At 38.1% G+C, this 18189-nt stretch overlaps 3 protein-coding genes across 6 annotated transcripts; 1 reads left to right on the top strand and 2 right to left on the bottom strand.

Moving 5' to 3' along the window:
• Positions 1–567: 567 nt before the first annotated feature.
• LOC131329710 (probable amino acid permease 7) lies at positions 568–5275 on the bottom strand. Of its 2 annotated transcripts, XM_058363049.1 has the most exons (8): positions 5143–5275; positions 4966–5053; positions 4281–4517; positions 3497–3590; positions 2958–3172; positions 1915–2048; positions 1601–1828; positions 568–1175 (listed from the first exon to the last, which is right to left on the bottom strand). In XM_058363049.1, the coding sequence occupies exons 2-8, from the start codon at positions 5048–5050 to the stop codon at positions 774–776; spliced, it is 1395 nt and encodes a 464-aa protein (XP_058219032.1). In that variant the 5' UTR covers positions 5051–5053; positions 5143–5275; the 3' UTR covers positions 568–773. The 2 variants fall into 2 exon arrangements, with proteins under 2 accessions (XP_058219032.1, XP_058219031.1); XM_058363048.1 differs by having other exon boundaries at positions 4966–5152.
• Positions 5276–6414: 1139 nt separating this feature from the next.
• LOC131329711 (probable amino acid permease 7) lies at positions 6415–13361 on the bottom strand. 3 transcript variants are annotated; one of them, XM_058363051.1, is made up of 8 exons: positions 12961–13198; positions 11105–12271; positions 10779–11015; positions 10423–10516; positions 8034–8248; positions 7518–7651; positions 7123–7350; positions 6415–6989 (listed from the first exon to the last, which is right to left on the bottom strand). In XM_058363051.1, the coding sequence occupies exons 3-8, from the start codon at positions 10996–10998 to the stop codon at positions 6588–6590; spliced, it is 1293 nt and encodes a 430-aa protein (XP_058219034.1). In that variant the 5' UTR covers positions 10999–11015; positions 11105–12271; positions 12961–13198; the 3' UTR covers positions 6415–6587. The 3 variants fall into 3 exon arrangements, with proteins under 3 accessions (XP_058219034.1, XP_058219033.1, XP_058219035.1); XM_058363050.1 differs by lacking the exon at positions 11105–12271 and having other exon boundaries at positions 12961–13361; XM_058363052.1 differs by lacking the exons at positions 11105–12271; positions 12961–13198 and adding an exon at positions 12272–12870.
• A 2543-nt stretch (positions 13362–15904) lies between these two features.
• Positions 15905–18035, top strand: LOC131329778 (small nuclear ribonucleoprotein SmD1a-like). Its single transcript, XM_058363161.1, has 4 exons — positions 15905–15972; positions 16117–16193; positions 17430–17621; positions 17748–18035. Exons 1-4 carry the CDS (start codon positions 15959–15961, stop codon positions 17810–17812), a joined length of 348 nt encoding a protein of 115 aa, XP_058219144.1. The 5' UTR covers positions 15905–15958; the 3' UTR covers positions 17813–18035.
• The last annotated feature ends 154 nt before the right edge of the window (positions 18036–18189 follow it).

Raw genomic sequence — 18189 nt, 5'->3', positions numbered from 1 at the left:
TAAGTATAACCATTCTATATTGAATTCCAACCTAAAATATTGTATACAGATAACTTAACTCTAGAAAAATTGTACAACATCAACAATATGATGAAAGGATGAAATCCTAAGTCAAAAGCAAAAACCATCATGAAAGTAAAAAGCATAATTGCTTTTGGTCATATCAGCACCGAAACCAAAGACAGTCAGCATCTTCAATTACAGTAAGCACCTACTTTAGTCATGTCTCCATCGAAAGAGAAAAGTCACAAGCTTTATACACACACATATATTTCAAATGTTCTATGAGCGGAACCGGCCGCTACATATATATATTCTCCTGAAGACCATATCGATTGTCGCTAATTAATGTCTATGCCGATTGCTTCTTGCCACTTTCTAATCGTTCATGTAGGTTTCTATGAAAACCTACATGGTGCAACAGTACAATGAAATGTTACGCACATCAATTCCCGACCTCACTTTATAAACACATGGTTGATCATGAGAAAACTGTTACGAAATATTGATTAGGTCACGGGGTGCAACGGTACCATAAAAAAATTACAAGGAAAGATAAGCAAATAATTTGATAAAAGCAAGCGAACCAACCATCAACGATTATGTCAAGCCAACTTTTCATAGTTGGGTTGAGTATCAAGTGAACAACCATTGTTTCCTGTACTATTTTAACATAGCTCTGTCACTCTCTCATTTTACAGTAGAATAAAGCATGCCCTGGCAAAATCTTGCGTCTTGCGATCTTACATTTCGTAAGAGAAATAAAGTATGACCTAGCCAAACCTTGCTTTTATCAACCCTTCAATTGATCCAATCAACGCAAACAATGCGACCATCAAACAAACAATGGTAAAAACACGAAGGACAATCCACTTTCTTGTCCAAGCTCGGATATTCATCTGGGCAATGTACATTTCCACAGGGAAATAGATAACCAACGGCCAAAAGGTTAAAGAGCCAGCTACTCCCACAACTTGGTTGAAGTAGGGGAAGGCTATTGCAATTCCAGTGATAAATGCAACATAAACTGTTCGAAAGCACAGCCTGAGAAAATTTAACCTAAAAGCCGGCAACACTGGAGCTTTCAAAACATAATTTTCATGTATAAATTCACTGTTGGGGAACTTCTCAGCAATCAATTTTTCCAAGTCTGCAAACAGTGGTTGACTGAATACCTGCCAACAAAGAGGACAAACATTTGAAACAGAACTAAAATTACCTAAAGATCAGTTAAGGCCATGCATAAAAAGTTGCAGCAATTTGGTTGGTTGAAAACTTTAGTTTCTTCTAAACAAGTAATCAACTTCAAATGGCATTCAATGGAAGGCATTCCCGTTTATGGAAGCAAGCATGATAAGCTGTACATTGTCTATCTCTCCAATGAATATAGAAACTTTTGCTAAGAAGTCTCCCCAAAGTATCACAAGGACTGGGCTTGGGAGGGCGAGAATAAACCAATCAACACAATTTCTATACCTTGAAATAGGTTAAAACCAATCTTTAGACGTGGTAACTGGTAATCTTAGATTTGTGAATTGTTTAGAGAACATAAGTTTTAGGTGTAAGAAAGTAGCATCATTAGTTCTAGTAGGAGCAGTACCTGATATCCTCCAACTAGATGAAGAATGATGCACGCATTGGCAAAGTCGATGAGCCAATACGGCTCATAGAATCCGAATCCTGTTAGGAGGTTCCCTGGTGCAGAATCTCCAAAGGCCGCATAACCAAATCCTCCACAGCAGAGATAAAAGAATGTCGTTATACTAATCGCTGTTGCTGAGGCCTTCTTCATGGTTACCTTTTCTGGTGGAGGCGACTTCAAGGTGTCCTTCATGTTTTGGAAATAACACTAATTCAGGTTTGATGCTCTTATATAGTGGAACTCTCCGATATGAAAATGGAAACCTACGGTACCTGTATCTCAATCAGAATGACAGAGAATGGAAAAGCAAACGCAATGTCCCCAATCGCTTGAGAAACCAACCATACTTTCTGAGATGCTGTAGAAGTTGGTACCCCTCCAATGCTACCCTTTACGCTTCCATCTCCTGCATTTCATACTCAAGAAACAGGATGTTGAGACTCTTGAGTACATGACTACATGCCAATTGATGGGCATCAAAACTGTTTGATTTCGCAGGAGAAACTTTTGGATTCCATTTGGATACGTAGATTTTGATGGGGGAGTTGCTTTAAAATACACGGATTTCAATGCTTTGGGTATTTCAAATTAGACATCTCAAACAGTGGTTTTGATGAAAAATATGCATATGCACAACCAGAAAAACAAGATAACTAAAGAATATAGCCATATAGATCAATAGCTCCCACTGCTCCCAGTGAAAGGAGAAGAAGAGCTTGAATCCAGGGACCACCAGGTTCAGCAGTTGCTGCCAAATCCCTTTAAGTCTTCCATGACTATGATCTTCCCCGCAATCACCTCAGTGCACCTCTCTCATAATCTTCTCCCCCAGTATGAAGTTCTAAAAGATAAGTCCCGTATGTTCCCAGATGCGCAAGAGAAGATAATGCTGAAGCAGAAAGTCTGAACAAACAGAAAGAATGATGAAAAACAAAGACAACACTGCCCAAATGAGAGGAGGAGTCCCCCAGATGTGCAAGCAAAGATCAAGAAGAACTGCAGAAGCAGACGTCTGAACAATTGGAAAATACGATGAAAAATGAAGAAAATACGGCCCAGATGAGAGGAGGAGGTGGCGGAGGAATCAATAAGCTGATTTGGCCAGATTTGAAATTCATAATCATCAAAAGGGAACGCGAGGATTTGAGGCCCAGATCTCAATTCCTTTTGAAATTCTTATATCCAAATGGTGCCTTAAATTATCCTGTCATTTCAGCCACCCTACCAACTGCAGTGATACATTTACATGGCATATAATATTCTTTTGATAACTCAGATGTCCAGGCCAGCTTACATAGCAAATAATTGACCATACCTATTACTTTAGCGAGGCCAAGTGCCGATCCAATGATCGAATAGGAGAATGACATGATTGAAGCGACAATTGAGAGCCATTCTGTATCACGAAAGTTGGGTATCTGAGACATTACTATTTGAACAAATCCAAAGAAGAGCATATAAGAAGTATATCCATAGTCACAAGCAGCTTGGTGCCCTTCTTTGTGGTAACAGTTTGATTTCAGAATTGCTCTGCAGCCATTAACATAACAGAACAGTTACAAATGAATCTTCTTTTTCTTTTTTTGTTAAGTGAGAGAAAACATCAGTAGCTGAAATAAAGAAGGAACCACTGGCTTGTTGATTGAATTCATTAACTTGATTTCATTAACCCATCTTCATCTGAAACAGCTCAAGTATGTAACACAATTGAATCCTTGTTAAGTGAGCGCTTTCCTCGAGTAAACTTACGTTGTAGAACCAGATTTGAACCGTGGAAAGCCAAATTCACTACAGATAGGATGCCATATTGTGAGAGGAAAACATCTAAACAATGAGGAATTAGAGAAGGAATACCTAATGCTGGTAGCAGCCGTAATGGTATAGACGATCCCAACCTTGCAATAGTTTATTCGTAGAATGATACTAGACACTACTGCGCTCCTCTTTCCTGAAATCAGATCCCGTGGCAACTGTTAGGTCTAATATGCTGATAAGCAAAATAATCCATACAAATGATTGTCCTCCAAAGTTTAATCATGTGATAATAAGCAAGCATCTAAATATTGGGTCCCTTTGCAATGCATCAAAACCGCTTAAATTGGTATATGACCAAACATTTCTCAACTAATGCAAGAATATCTCACGAGAACAGTAGCTGGAATCACCTATCTGAGCTAAATTATAAGTAGTTTCCTGTAAAACTAAATAGCTGAAACCAGTGCCCACAGAAACCAATGGTATTACACATCCCAGACAAAGTACCATAAGAATGACTAAGCAGCATGCTCAGTGCAAAGGAACATAAATAGAAGTGCTGAAATAAGGAACACATTAGTTGTGGTGCAATGGTGCTGTTCAAGTCATCCACTATTCAGGACAAGAAGTGAACCCATAGCCTCTAACTCCATTCCAACAGAATTAAAAGGCAGTTAGTTCCTTCTATACAAGTTTTGCAAAAGGACCATGTCAAAAAAAAAAAAAAAAGTTTTGCAAAAGGAAATTGTGGACTTAGAGAACTTTCTTACAACAAATGGGGATTGGAATTGCTCCTGAAAATTTGGCATGACAAGAGGAATCTTTTCCTAAAATGGGCTGTGATGATAATCTATTTAAACTATGTACTTGTGTAGTGTCTCACCTAAAATCATCCGAACGGCTGCCAAGTAGGAGGTATTTCTGGTAGGCCCGCAAAGGGGATCGGGTGACCGGTAGCAGTTGCAGAGAGAGAAGGCAGAAACAATAGTGATTGACGCAAATGTCAGCATTGTCAATGGTCCTGCAATCCAACCTAGCTGAGCCACGCTCCATGCCAGTGATAGTACCCCTGACCCTATCACTCCCGTTATTATGTGCGCCACAGCGGTCCATAGGACCCCTTCATAAAATCAATAAACCCATATCTTAGCTATATACAATATCTTAAGCATAATTCTCCACCCATATACGGCCATCTCACGTGAAGATGATACTTGATAGATGTGAAAATAATTGACATGTGAGTGTTGCTTCTTGCAAAAGTTAATAAAATATGAAGATAAAACTAAATTTTATCCTGGTCAGGTCAACAAATTCATGATACTTCGATTTAATTTATACGAATTCTACACACAAAAAAAACTTGATTTATTTCGACCAATGCATGATTTCTTGTGAACTGATATTGTTTGGGCTTGAATGCTTGATTTATATATACTTCTCCTGAAGTCATTTTGTAAGATGAATCAATATTCAAGGGTATTGCTTAGATCACCCAAAAATTCAATGGGTATTGACTGTTAGGGGAAAAGGGGGGCACAATAAAAGAAAGAAGAAGAAAGACGGACCAGTTCTTTTGATGGGTTGAATGGATGATGCAGAAAACGAAGATTCAACCAAAGGGGTTTGATGATCTCTGGCTTCCACTCCCATGGCCTTCGATTCCAAAGTACCCATTAGTTTTGATTGAACTAAAACGCATTTGTCAAGAATTCATACATAGATACATAAGCACAAAAACATACCTATATTCTTGCGAAGTTACCCAAAAGTTGCTAGATTTCAGCTGCCACAGTGACGGCCATGGTGGGTGACTGGTCCCGTGTTCTTTTCTTTCCTATAAAAGCAAGAGTGGAGTGGACGCATTTTCAAATGTCGTAATTACTCTATCGGAAAGGCACTTACAAATACGATTACTACCCCCGTTCCTAAATGTTTGGCACTTTCATGCTTTTTATTGTCCCATATAATTTGTCCATTTTGAAAAGTCAAAAGCAAAATATAGTAAACTTCCCATGTTACCCTTTTCTTTTGAGCACAAAATTTCAAATTCAAAATTTTAAGTACTATTCAAAATACACTAAAAAGGTAAGATGGGACACTTGATTTTTGCACAATACAATAATATATCTTCCTTAAAAGTGAGAACTCCCAAAAGTGCCAAACATTTAGGGACGGAGGGAGTACTATTTTTGTTGACCAGTTGGCCTACTTCTTATGTTTTTTGTTTTTTTTTTAAATGAAGAGCAGTCCCCGACCAGCTTGTACACACCACAAGACTAATCTTTTCAGCTCCCAAACCGTTGCTAATTCAGAGGGTTTTTACACATAGAGTGACCCCAAAAGCTTTTCATAATGCAGGAAAGTCGAACTTGAAACTCTAGGGTGTAAGCCGCTCGTCCTGCCATCCTGGCTGATCAACGCACTACCCCTTGGGGTTCCTACTTCTTAAGTTATTGCTGTTGATGGCCCACTTGGCCTACTTCCTCGTACACTTCAAAGGGAATCACCCAATAATTGATTCATGGATAAAGGAAAAGGGAATAAAAAGATATGAAAACAATGAAAGTGGACATCCTATTTATTGGGTTCCTGTCCTTCCATTTATTTTGACAATAAAGCAGTGAGCTTCAAGGTGCTATGCGATATTTTAACGTGGTTATTTTATGGTATAAAACCATGATTCACAATAGTTGATCAGTGACAAAATTAGCAGTCTAATAAGATTGATACTACTATGATACTAAGGTTGGTTAGCTTTCTTGAGTGTGGCATTGACATTTGTAATAAACGATACAATCTTTTCGAACACACATCGTCTTGAACGAAGAACTCACAAGTCTAGAATGTTCGAACTATCCAAACACCCCTAAGTACATATACTCAATCTGTTAAGATCCCATTTGTTTACCCGATTATTCAAGTCAAATCTCTATTAGTCTAGTGCGCTGCTCAAGTGGTACAACCGTAAATCATGGCCAATGATAGCCCTTGAGAGCTAAACTTACACCGGATAACAAAACATATTTACAGTAAAAAAAACCCTTTATTACATCTCGTCATATACAAATTAAGCTATCTATGGAAAGAATACATTAAATTGCCTTGCACCTCCCGCTAAATATGGCAAGAAAATTTTGACATGAATTTCATCCTATTCCCCTTTGTTGAAAGCTTTATACTATGAGTGTCAGCTCAATTTTGCAACTACTAGCCCTTCCATTGACCCAATTAAGGCCAGTATGGATACCAGCAAGCAAACCATGCTAAAAGTTTGAAAAAGAATCCACTTTGTAGTCCAAGCTCCAATCTTCTTCTGCACAAAGTACATTTCCATAGGGAAATATATTGCCAAGGGCCAATAGTTCAAGGCCCCCAAGACTCCCAAAACTTGGTTGAAGTAAGGAAAGATCATTGCAATTACAGTAGTTGATATAACGTAACAAGTCCGAAAACATAGCCTAAAAGGATTCAACTGAAAAGCCGGCACCAATGGGAGTTTAAACGGGTAGAAATTGTTCACGAATCCACTGTTTGGAAACTTCTCGCTGAACCATCTTTCCCCAAATGCAAAAAGTGGCTGACTATACACCTAACAAACAAATACTAGCCGTATTAGTGATAATATTTGTGCCCATATATATTGCAGTAAAAGGAAAAGATGAACAAGAAAAAGAAAGGAAAAGAAAATATAACATGAACAAGATGATACGAGACAGTTGTACCTGATATCCTCCAACAAGATGTACAACAATGCAAGCATTGGCAAAATCAATGAGCCAATAAGGCTCATAGAATCCAAATCCTGTTAAGAGGTTCCCCGGTGTATCACTCCCAAAGGCTGCATATCCAAAGCCTCCACAGCAGAGGTAGAAAAATGTGGCAATGAAGATTGCACCAGTGGAGGCCTTCTTCATGTTCTGGTTTTCTGGTGGAGGTGATCTCAAAGTGTCCTTCATTACAAAGGAACCATGTTTATTGCGCATTTCGTCTATCATTCTCTTTTAGAAACTTTAATTCTCAGTAAGTGAGCTCTTCTGTCAACTTCTTTTTTCCAATGCCTGACTTTAAAATTCACTTTGCTTGAAACATGTAATGTTTATCGAATGACAGCAAATACCTGTATCTCCAGAAGAATTATCGAATATGGATAGGAAAAAGCAATATCTCCAAGAGCTTGAAAGACCAACCATAGTTTATCAGCTATACTATCAGCTGAAACTCCTCCAACGCTCCCCCTGATCACCCCATTTTCTGCAAGGCAAAACCAAGAAATTCAATCTCCTTACAGCTGAATTTCCGTCAAAAGGTCTAATTTTTTTCATTCCTTAAACTGATTGTAAGGGAGTAGCAGCGGCATTCAGATTTCAGTATAGTACAGTGAAAGGAAAATGAAAAAAGGAGCGAAATTATTTTTGCACATTCATCGTTCCATGAGTATGTAAACAAACAAAAATGTGACAAATACATATTTATGTCAATCTTATTTTTCTTAAGTTAACCAAACAAAAGACCTTTATTTAGCTTATTTCACTTGATTGCTTTCGTACCTTTTCCCTTCCATTCTCATTACTCCGCAAATCCAAGATCCAAAGATAGCTTAGAAGAAGAATAAATATGCTAGCCAATAACATACCAATAACTTTTGCAATGCCAAGTCCCAAACCGATAAAAGAGTAGGAGAAGGACATGATTGTTGCCACAATAGAGAGCCATGCCATGTTATGAAAATCTGGTATCTGAGAAACCACTATCTGAACAGCTCCAAAAAGTAGCATATAAGTAGTATCCCCATATTGGCATGAAGCCTCGTGACCTTCTTTGTGGTAACAATTTGATTTTTGAATAGCTCTGCATCAATTATAGAAGAAACAAATGTCAAACACCTGCTAAGAAATCATCTATGTGAACTCCTCTGACAAATGGTAAGAGAGAAGCAAAGACACAACACTTAAAAACACCGCTGAAATGAAAGACAAAAGTAGACATTGTCTTTGAGTGATTCAGAAACACTCATCAGCCATCCACCCACCCAACTACACACAAGCTGTGTACAATCTTAGTTTCACAGTCGATATTAATGTCTTCGTTGGATGCATGGGTGCTCGAAATTTGGGCAGTTTTACGTAATCTATTTGATTTCCTGTAGTTCTTTTTGCCTTGCAAAGGTTGTTCTATCAGTATGGTTTACTTCTGTCGATTCAGATTTGAAGAAGTTGAATAGAATGAGACGATTTTCACTTCTATTGGTTCTCGTTCAAGGATAATAGGAACATTCATGAGGTTGTTCAAAGGATTCTTTAAAAACAGCATTTCTTCATTTAGAGTCTTAGACAGCATTTCCCCGATTACACATTAGTACACATGTAACAATAATTAAGCTTTTCATCATCCTGATCTTCTCCAAAACAACTCATTGGGGTGGTCAACCTCCTTGATTCGATCTGCGGATCTTATCATGAGATGCCATTATGTAAGTACATTAAGCATCTGCAGTTGTATCAGAAGGTGGTATGCATTGATTCCAGTGAAAATTGTGAAGTGATGATTGTATATGCCGAACAGGATGCATGAGAAACAGTGGAAGTAAAAGAAAATGATGACAACAAAAGAAACCAATATTTTCAATATAATCAACAGTGAACACAATGATGTGATAATCTCCCTCTCTCTCTCTCATATTGGTCAAAGGGCACTCTCCCAAGGGAGGGTTGAAGAGGCATCTCGACAAGCCCTCAACTCTAGCCTCCAGGTCGCCCTTGCTAATCCCTATTGAAGTTCCAAAGCACATACACAAGTGAAGTTCCACACCTAAAGAAACCGAACCAATAACTTGACTACATCAAAAGGCACACAATCACAAATTACCCATCTCATGAGGGAAAAACTCCTATCAATACCAAAGTGTTAAAGAATTAGTGGGATTGTTGTTACCAAGGTTATCTGCAGAAAAACCAGTATAAGTGTGATTCCAAATTCCTACTACAAGTGAGGAGATCTCCAGCAATGGGGCAGGAAGAACAATGGAATGCAGCACCCAAGCTGTGAAGTGAACCATGATAGGGGAAGGCGGCCAGATCCAATAAGGCTAATAATGAGCTATACAAAACAAAAATGGTTAGCAGTTTAGCTATCTCGGAGAGGGGCACTAAGTTAAAATAATGCTGGAAGGTTTTGCCACAAATTACACACTGATTGAAGTCCCAATCTCATGGGTCATGAGAGGGCACATTAGCCAGTTCAAAAGAGCATTGAGCTGCCACTTCTACCTAATTCAGTGTAGAACAATGAAGGTTCTAACCTGTGTAACTTTTTAAAGGGCCTCACACTAGAAGATTCCATTTTCTTAAAGTATACAAGTATTCAGATAGTCTGCAACCATTATACCGTATGTGAAAGGCGCTAACATATGTTCCACTGCAAACTCCTTGTTAAAGATAATGAGAGAAGAGGGGAAAAGTCAGGACTCTCCCACTAAGCCCCATCCCTTTCAAAAGATAATGGCTTAAACTTCAGCCTGAGTACCTTTTCTCCAAAAAATTCACTTCAGTTTGACCATCTCTGATTAAGGAGATACTGCCATTCTCTAATCTAATTAGGTAACGATTGATGATTTCTCTAATATCAATGACGTAAACATCGATTATCACATCATTGTGTTTCACTGCTGATTATATTGAATATATTGGTTTCTTTTGTTGTCATGGTTTTCTTTTACTTCCACTGTTTCTCATGCATCCTGCACTGTACTGCATATACAGTCATCCATTGACAATTTTCACTGGAATCAATGGCTTTCAATATAACTATATTATTAGTTCGCATTCGAGTGTTATGCCTCTACAGGGTGGTCTAATATGTATTAAAGAGTAGGTTTGCCACACATTGTTCAGTTTCCAAATATATTGGCAACAATAAAAAAAGTATGTCCAAAAAGAAAAAGAATTTGTTGTCCACCAAATATCAAAGAGAAAGGTACTCTACTATCAGATGGCAGTGGTGCGTTTGTCTCTTTTTGTAGCTACCTTGCACTGACAGCAGATGTAATAGTATATGCGATTCCACCTCCATATAAGCTCTCTTGTAGAAACACTCCACAAATTCGTCTCCTTTTCTCCCCTGAAATTAATCTTTTTTGTTAGGTCTATCAAATAAATTGATCCAAGAAGCTAGCACACTGATTTCTGGTTTTTTGGGACAACTCATTTTCATATTGATCAGCCAATGCACCACATAAGCATATGTTATTTTCAAATTAGTTTCTTATACAACCCATGTTATATAACCTAAGACAACAGAATCAAGACCCTTTTCAAGTGATGGGTCTAAAGATAACCGGGAGCTTTTGGGTGGGGGGGGAACCGAAGAAGCAAGCACTGACCTAAGTACAACTGGACAGCTTCCATGTAGGATCGATTTCTACCAGGCCCACATTCAGGGTCAGGAGATCTGTAGCAGTCACATAGAAGGTTTGCAGAAAAGATTGTGGTGGCTGCAAAAACCACAATTGTTAGAGGACCGGCCACCCACCCAAGCTGAGCCGTGCTCCACGCAAGGGACAATACTCCCGCCCCAATCACTCCAGTTATTATATGCGCCATTGCCGTCCATATTGTCCCTACACAAGTACACATACATTAATCCATAAAAAGACTAAGAACAAATCCAATTTCAAGAACTAATCATTTCACAGAAGAATTAACTTACATATCAGCGCCTATCCCATCACTTCACATCAAACATTAACTAGCGAAACTCAGTTGCGGAATGGAAGGTTTGTCACCCAGAAATGAAGAATGTGAAGTAAGTAGAATTTAACCAGGAAAAACACAGCCTTCTGTATTGTAGTTCGTCGCAACACTACGAACCCCCAGGTAAAAAAAAAGGATTTGACGAGTATCATCGTGAATTGGTATAGTGATGCCCACAAAATGAAACATTAATTTTCCATCCAACTTTCATCATTCCTATCATACTTGAAAAAATTAAACCCATAAAAGAAGCAACATAAAAGAACCGTATTCTGGTCATTGAATGAAGATTGCAAAAGATAAATACGCAAGGCGGAAATAAGCCCATATGCAGTAAGCATCATTGAGCAAACCCCTGCTGCTTTCCTACCTCATGTACAGACTACAGAATGCACACTCTGTGGTTTGGCTTCCAATAGTAAAGGTGTGTATTCTGTTAGAACTGCACGGCCTGCTATTAGATATCCTATTGTCTGATATAGCGGTATAAGGTAATGTCCCTAAATGGTCATTCATTTTGCAGTTTATTTTGTCAGATAAATTGGCTACTGGAGAACCCAAAGGATTAGCTCAAGCGGTAAGGAAGGCAGAGGTAACCATCACAAGACTAGTTTGCTTCCCACTAAAAGAAAAAAACTTTGGGCTGCCCTCTCTGCAAGCGAAAGCTTTTTGGAAATAGCTGTGGAATGGGGCTCCGGTTTACGTTGTGGCCACATGATCCAAGATTGTGGTTGATGGGATTGATTCTAGATTACGCAAAAAAACAAAACGAATTGGCTAATGGAGACAGACTCTTCAGCTGGGGAATCAATCTTGAAGAAGATCGTGTGTTCTGCAAACAAGCAAAAGGAGACCCATGTACACTTGCTTTCTGAATGTGCGTAATCTGCGAGGATCTGGGCTATGGTCATGGATAGATCATAGATGCAACACAAGTAGGAAACCCCTCTCATGATCAAGTGAACTAGGTTGAGCCATCAGTCACCTAGGTCAGGCTAGGTGCGACTTCTTTCTGTACGGTACAACCATCCATCCTTGGTATGGGATTTGCTGCAGTTATCTATCAGGTTTGCCTTGAGAGAAATACAAAGAGTTTTCATCTCTCAGGACAGCCAGAGATTACCTGAAATCCTTGCTCAGGGTCATAGAAACTAATATGAGAAATAGAACATGCTCTTGGAGGAAAGTAGAAAGGGTTTGGATTCTCTCATGTCCAAGTTTTGGACTGGACGGACAATCTAAATTTGGACTATACATTAGTATAATCAATGGTTCAGTTTACCAAATTTGAGTCATCGATTGCAGCAATTGACAGATCCAGATTTGGACTGTCCATCCAATCTAAATTAAGAACCGGAGAAGATCCGATTCCAAGTAAAAAACAGGTACTCCCCTCTGACAATTTTTGCTTGCATCTTTTTCGGAATACGATAATTCCTCACATAAAAAACTATATTTCCCTGAATATTTTTTTTGACTTTTTCTCAAACTGTTTAAAAGATCAAATGAGATTAGTATCTACTGAAATCTCTCCTTTTTTCCCAAAAAAAAATGCACGTTTCTTGATTTTAAGAAAAGAAAAGGATGGATAAACGAAGGCTTGCCTCTGTGTAATTTCTTTTGTTTTTTGGTCTGGTTTACGCGGGTATGCTCCTGCTGTGGGCTGTATTGGTCTGGCTTTGGAATGAAGTCTCTTACTTTTCTTTTCTTTTTTGATAAGTAGTCTCCTACTTAATTAACCCAAGAAAACAGCCAATGGAAAACATGCTTCAGCAAAACCACTGGAAAAAAAGAGTTGGGTATTGTGTTTACCAGTTCTTTTGAAAGGCTCCTCTGCAGGGTCACCGACACTTGATATCAATGGAGACTCTCGTTCTTCTCCTTCTTCACCACCCATTACTCTCTCTCTCTCTCAAAAGAACTGGAAGATTACAATTCACTCATAACTAAACGCATCAATCATGGAAAGTTCTGCTTCTTTGCTTGAAACGTTGACTTAAAGGACTGATGGGCATGGCGTAGCCATAAAGCGAGAAAACGGAGATGGGTAAAGAAAGTCCCAGAAAGTCTGGTTCATGTTCTTCGTTTTATAGGAATTTTATCTGATGTTACAAACGTTCTCTGAATTGAAGTATTGAACCGATGGTCTTTTTTTTTTTCATGACCGGATGTTGGATATTCACTCTTATCTCAATTGATTTCGAAATGGTGTTGGCAATGACAACGGGTTCTAGAAAATCCACTGAACAAATTAACGTCATAACTTTAATGATTTGGTTAGTCAGTAATGTTAGAAACATAGGAAAATGAGTAAGCAATTTCTAAAATCATATTTGTCGTCATTCATGCTCTAGACAAGTGCGATGATGAAATCATATCGCTGCGATTAGACCAACCAAGTGTGAACGCCCTAACAGATAACGATCGAATGCATTCTAAGAAGCCAATAATTTCGGTGATTTGATTTGTCGGTAATGTTAGAAACACGATCGATTTCATCTTCGTTTTAAAGAGGAAAATCAGTAATCTATTTTTAAAATCGTACTTGTCATTCATACATGCTCTAGATAGATGCAGTGACGAATGAGTCCATGTGTGTACTTTATTTTCAAACCCATCCTTTTTTTTTGGGGCCATATTTATAGTTAACGGGAATTAGTGAAAGGTTAGTTAACGAAAGGGCTCAACGACCCCTCATAGAACTCAAACCTTGGTCACGGAGAGGGAAATTAGCAAACCATCTCAAAAAGCATGGTTTCTCACCCACCAGCTCCAGCTTTGAGGGGAATGAGGGTTGGGTTGACAACGCCTGGGTTTGTTGTGTCTTAAAAGTTAGGTTCCCAAAATGGAAACAAAACAAACCAGCCACTCCAAGTTGGGTACCACTAGCTGTCTCCATCAAGTGTTTAATTGCTTTTTTTTGGTTCTTCTCTCTATTTGAGAGCAAGTTGTCAGGTTGGTTCTGACTGCTCTGCACAACTAGAAATGAGATATTTTCGAAGTAGGAGATAGAGAAAGGAAGCGGTAACCAACTAACCATGCATGTTCTCTAACATCACTCTCATATATATGTTTTTACTGGGTGATTTATTTTGTGAAAGAAAAGAGAGTATCGTTAGAGAACAGGGGAGCGACAAAATCGACTTTTTAAAAATATTCATTAGAGCATCTTCAATTCAACACCCTTCAAATCTCTATTTGAGATGATCAAATTAATCTATTTTATTTGAAAAGTAGATTTAGAGGATTGTACTGTTTATCTCAACTCCAACCCAACACTCTATTTATCAACTCCAACACATATTTGGAGGAGATTCTCTATTTTTTCCTTCATCCTCTATATTTAGAGGATCAAAGTTCATCCTCCCAAATGGAGAAGAGTTTTAGAGGATGGATTGGAGAATATTTTTCCTCCAAAATAAAGAAATGGAGTGTGGGTTGGAGATGCTCTTATAGGAAGAAGTATATAATGACTTTCATATTTGACACTTGAGTGTTTCGGTATCTTTTCAGGACAAAACCTAGGTTAAAAATCACTTCACGCATGGAAGTGCAAATAATTCAGGTTAATGTGATCTACTTGTTGACATGTTTTACAAATTGATGGTGTTTCGAACTTTTTGGGTGTTTGTCAAAAATTATTTTAACAAATTTTTAGATTCTAGCTTTTAAAAATCAGTTTAGAATGTTTGTCAAAAAAATTTACAAAATTGATATTTAGAAATTACAAATTCTGAGAACCTAAAAAAGGGAAAAAAAATTCAAAATTCTAAAGCTCGGATTGGGTAGCTTTTGGAAATTTGTGACACAAATTCTAAAAAAGGAAAAGAAATTTTTATAATCTCGCAGCTATAACAAACATATTTCTCAACTTCTACTAAAATTCGAAATTTAAAATCTACAGCAGAATCTGAAACAAAAATCTAAAATTTGTATTCATCACAAACACACCCTTTATGCAATCAACAACCCAAGTTTTTTTTTGTGGCAATTATCAACAACCCAAGTTGAAACAAAATGAGGAATAATAGGGTAGGGCTGTTTGATTACACTTTAAGCAGTAAGCAAATAGGATTAGGACACAAAACATACAAATAAGCAATTGGCGGCCAAAGAATTTTACTACTTACTACTTTGTTGTTTATTTTCTTTTTACTTATTTCTCGACAAAACAAGTAACTATGCAATGCGATCCCGAGGGATTGACACAATGGTAATCACCTGACAATATGAGCGTTAAGAAGTCTTTTTTATATGGTTCGACTATATACACAAGCCATCAATCTATGCGTCACGTCATCTAAGAGAATAAATGTAGAGAGGTGACAAAGTGGATCTAGGGACTAAAAGTATATTCTTTTAAGCTTTGGAACAGTGGATCATCACAAGTGTTGAGGAACTGTAGCCAATTGTATCGACAAATATCTAAGCTGTTACAACATGTCTTTCTATAATCTGCCTCGTTACTTTAGTGAAATTCTCTCTTTACCTATACTATTGCTCCTCCTCCCCCTCCTCTTATATTCGCTTAGAACTCGCTAGAGGACGGTGATATTGATCATCTGAATTAATCAGTCTAATGAGCCAGATACATAAATCAAAATAAATAAGCAATGCCAACCAAAACATGTGAGTATAATCTTTACTAGAGCCAAAGTGAAACTTGGGAAAATTCGAGGGCCAAATTGCCATTAACCACCCTCTTGGTCTTGGCAGATTTCGCATCTCCCGCCTCTTGGCTGAACCCAGGGTTTTAGCAAAGCTGTGAAGTTGCTCCCATCGATCTGCTTCTTTCTCCAGCAAATCCACGATGAAGCTCGTCAGGTCTCTCTCTCTCTCTCTCATCTCAATTTTTGCATTCTATACTTCCTTTATGGTTTCTTGATTTTCCCCAGTCGCATACTGTAATTTGATTTTCAATTTCCTCCGTTTAATTGTGTGTAATGTATACTTGTTTTCGCTGTGCAGGTTCTTGATGAAGTTGAACAACGAGACTGTCTCGATCGAGCTCAAGAACGGCACCTCTGTTCATGGAACCATCACAGGTCTTCCCCCAATCTCCGCTGACGATTTTTCTTTCTTTTGCTATATTCAAAGTCGAATTAGGGTTTTTTTTTTTTTTTGTAAACCCTAATATTCTGTTATTCGTAGCTCTGTGGTTTTTAGACAGCTAGATAGTCATTCCGTTTTGTTGCACCAAGAATTGTGTTAAAAGAGGTTTTGTAGTTTCGCTTAGATATAACTATTTGAGCGTCCAAGCCAATACATAATTGATCTTTTTCGTTGGTATGTTGGTTGTTCTCCTGGTTTCACATAGAAGGTCCATGATACTTCATTACACTAAACTATATCAAATAGACTTGGGTACGGGTCTCGGATGTGGTGAGGTGCCTAAAATTGGATTCATCTAATTTGCATCTCACGGGGATACACCAAAATTATCAAATTTGTTTGTATAAAACCTTTATTTTCTTCCATAAGTTATGTTTACAAAGTGCCTTTGGAGTTTTCGTGTGTAATATAAGAGTTTGACAGGGTTCGTGGAATGAAAATATGTCTACTGCGTGGATGTCTAACTAAATATACTCCGACAGAAATGTCATATTATGTTGGAAGTGTTGAGTATCTGACACGAGTATTTAGTAATTTAGAAGAATCCATGTAACATAGACACCAGGTACCAATAGATGACATGGACTAAGCTCTTGCACGTTTTGGAAATGATCACGTTTGATTATACTTTCTACACATCTCCCTCTCTTTTAGAATTTTATGCAAAATGTTTTCATTTTTTACGCTATTTTTTTATCATAAGCTTGACATTAAAGGTACATCTAACTAACAACGGCCTTACAAATAAATACTGTTTTAATTCCAGTTGTCCCTCTCCCTCCGTCACCAATGACTCTTGCAACTTGAATAAGTTCTTCTCTCCCCATATTTTTGACTTCCATCACCCCATCAACAAAATTTAAATATCAATTCTAATTTGAGTATTTCTGCAGCCAAGTTGTTGTAATCCTTCCCGTCCACATAAACCAATTTGTAAAGTTCACGTGGTAAAAGTGTAAAGATTAACTCTACTCTTTCCATGAAGAATGTTTGGAGAGAGATATAGCTTTCTTTTGTTGGGATGATATGACGTTTGTTGGGTGGATACTTCAATGAAACTTAGCTCAATAGGGAAGCTCCAAACTTGTGTTCTGGTTATTTTGTCCATAACAAAGTAGATTCATCTTGGAGCTTATTTTCTAGCTGATGATTTGATTGGTTTGGTGTAGGTGTGGATAACAGTATGAACACACATTTGAAGACGGTAAAATTGGCAGTGAAGGGGAAAAATCCAGTTACTCTTGATCACCTCAGTGTTAGGGGTAACAACATCCGGTATTACATTCTCCCCGACAGCTTGAATCTTGAGACTTTGCTAGTGGAGGAGACACCTAGAGTCAAGCCCAAAAAGCCTACTGCAGGTATCGCACATTGCACTTCTCTTCTCTTTCTAGCTGCCCAAGCCACACATTTTGATGTCCTCATGTCTTTGTTTCCTTCTATATTCTGGCGGTGACATTACATTTTAACTGTGTATTGAATTTCAGGGAAGCCTATGGGACGTGGTCGGGGACGAGGACGTGGCCGCGGTGGGCGTGGACGTGGGCGTTAATAGCGTCGTGCTGGTCCTGTTCTCTAAAGCACCTGACTGACTATGTGAAAACGTGGTATTGTATTGAGTGGCCGATGATATTGAGGCACAAACAGCGTTACCCACAAACTCTTTCATATTAGTGTTCCTAAACATAGACAAAGCTTTGTTTACTATATTGATCTCGGGTACAGTTGCTTTCCTTGGATTCTTCCTCTCGGCAATGAATTTGTTTTCCATTTCATTTCTTCAAGTTCTCTACAGAGTTGTTTCATATTTTTGGTTTGCTTCATATATCTGTTTGCAATTTCAGGATCTATTTCATCATTAAGAGAGCATATAACCCGAATTCATTATGGTAAATTAGACTGGAAACCCTATAAGATCATCAAATTAGT

Source organism: Rhododendron vialii, chromosome 6a, assembly GCF_030253575.1.
Source record: "Rhododendron vialii isolate Sample 1 chromosome 6a, ASM3025357v1".
Lineage (NCBI taxonomy): Eukaryota > Viridiplantae > Streptophyta > Magnoliopsida > Ericales > Ericaceae > Rhododendron > Rhododendron vialii.
This window is presented reverse-complemented; position numbering and strand designations above follow the sequence as displayed.

Bases quoted from the DNA above. Each gene is read 5' to 3' on its own strand.
- LOC131329711 (XM_058363050.1), bottom strand. From the start codon at position 13,045: ATGGGTGGTGAAGAAGGAGAAGAACGAGAGTCTCCATTGATATCAAGT. The intron at 7,652-8,033 runs GTATGTTATTGG...TTTGCCTTGCAG, and splicing joins TGGCATTGCAAAAGTTATTG to AAAATGGGGTGATCAGGGGG. The intron at 7,351-7,517 runs GTATTTGCTGTC...TTTGTAATGAAG, and splicing joins TAATTCTTCTGGAGATACAG to GACACTTTGAGATCACCTCC.
- LOC131329778 (XM_058363161.1), top strand. The intron at 16,194-17,429 runs GTCTTCCCCCAA...GGTTTGGTGTAG, and splicing joins TGTTCATGGAACCATCACAG to GTGTGGATAACAGTATGAAC. The intron at 17,622-17,747 runs GTATCGCACATT...ATTGAATTTCAG, and splicing joins GCCCAAAAAGCCTACTGCAG to GGAAGCCTATGGGACGTGGT.
- LOC131329710 (XM_058363048.1), bottom strand. From the start codon at position 5,074: ATGGGTACTTTGGAATCGAAGGCCATGGGAGTGGAAGCCAGAGATCAT. The intron at 3,591-4,280 runs GTGAGACACTAC...ATCTGATTTCAG, and splicing joins AGCCGTTCGGATGATTTTAG to GAAAGAGGAGCGCAGTAGTG. The intron at 2,049-2,957 runs GTATGGTCAATT...TATGAAATGCAG, and splicing joins TGGCCTCGCTAAAGTAATAG to GAGATGGAAGCGTAAAGGGT.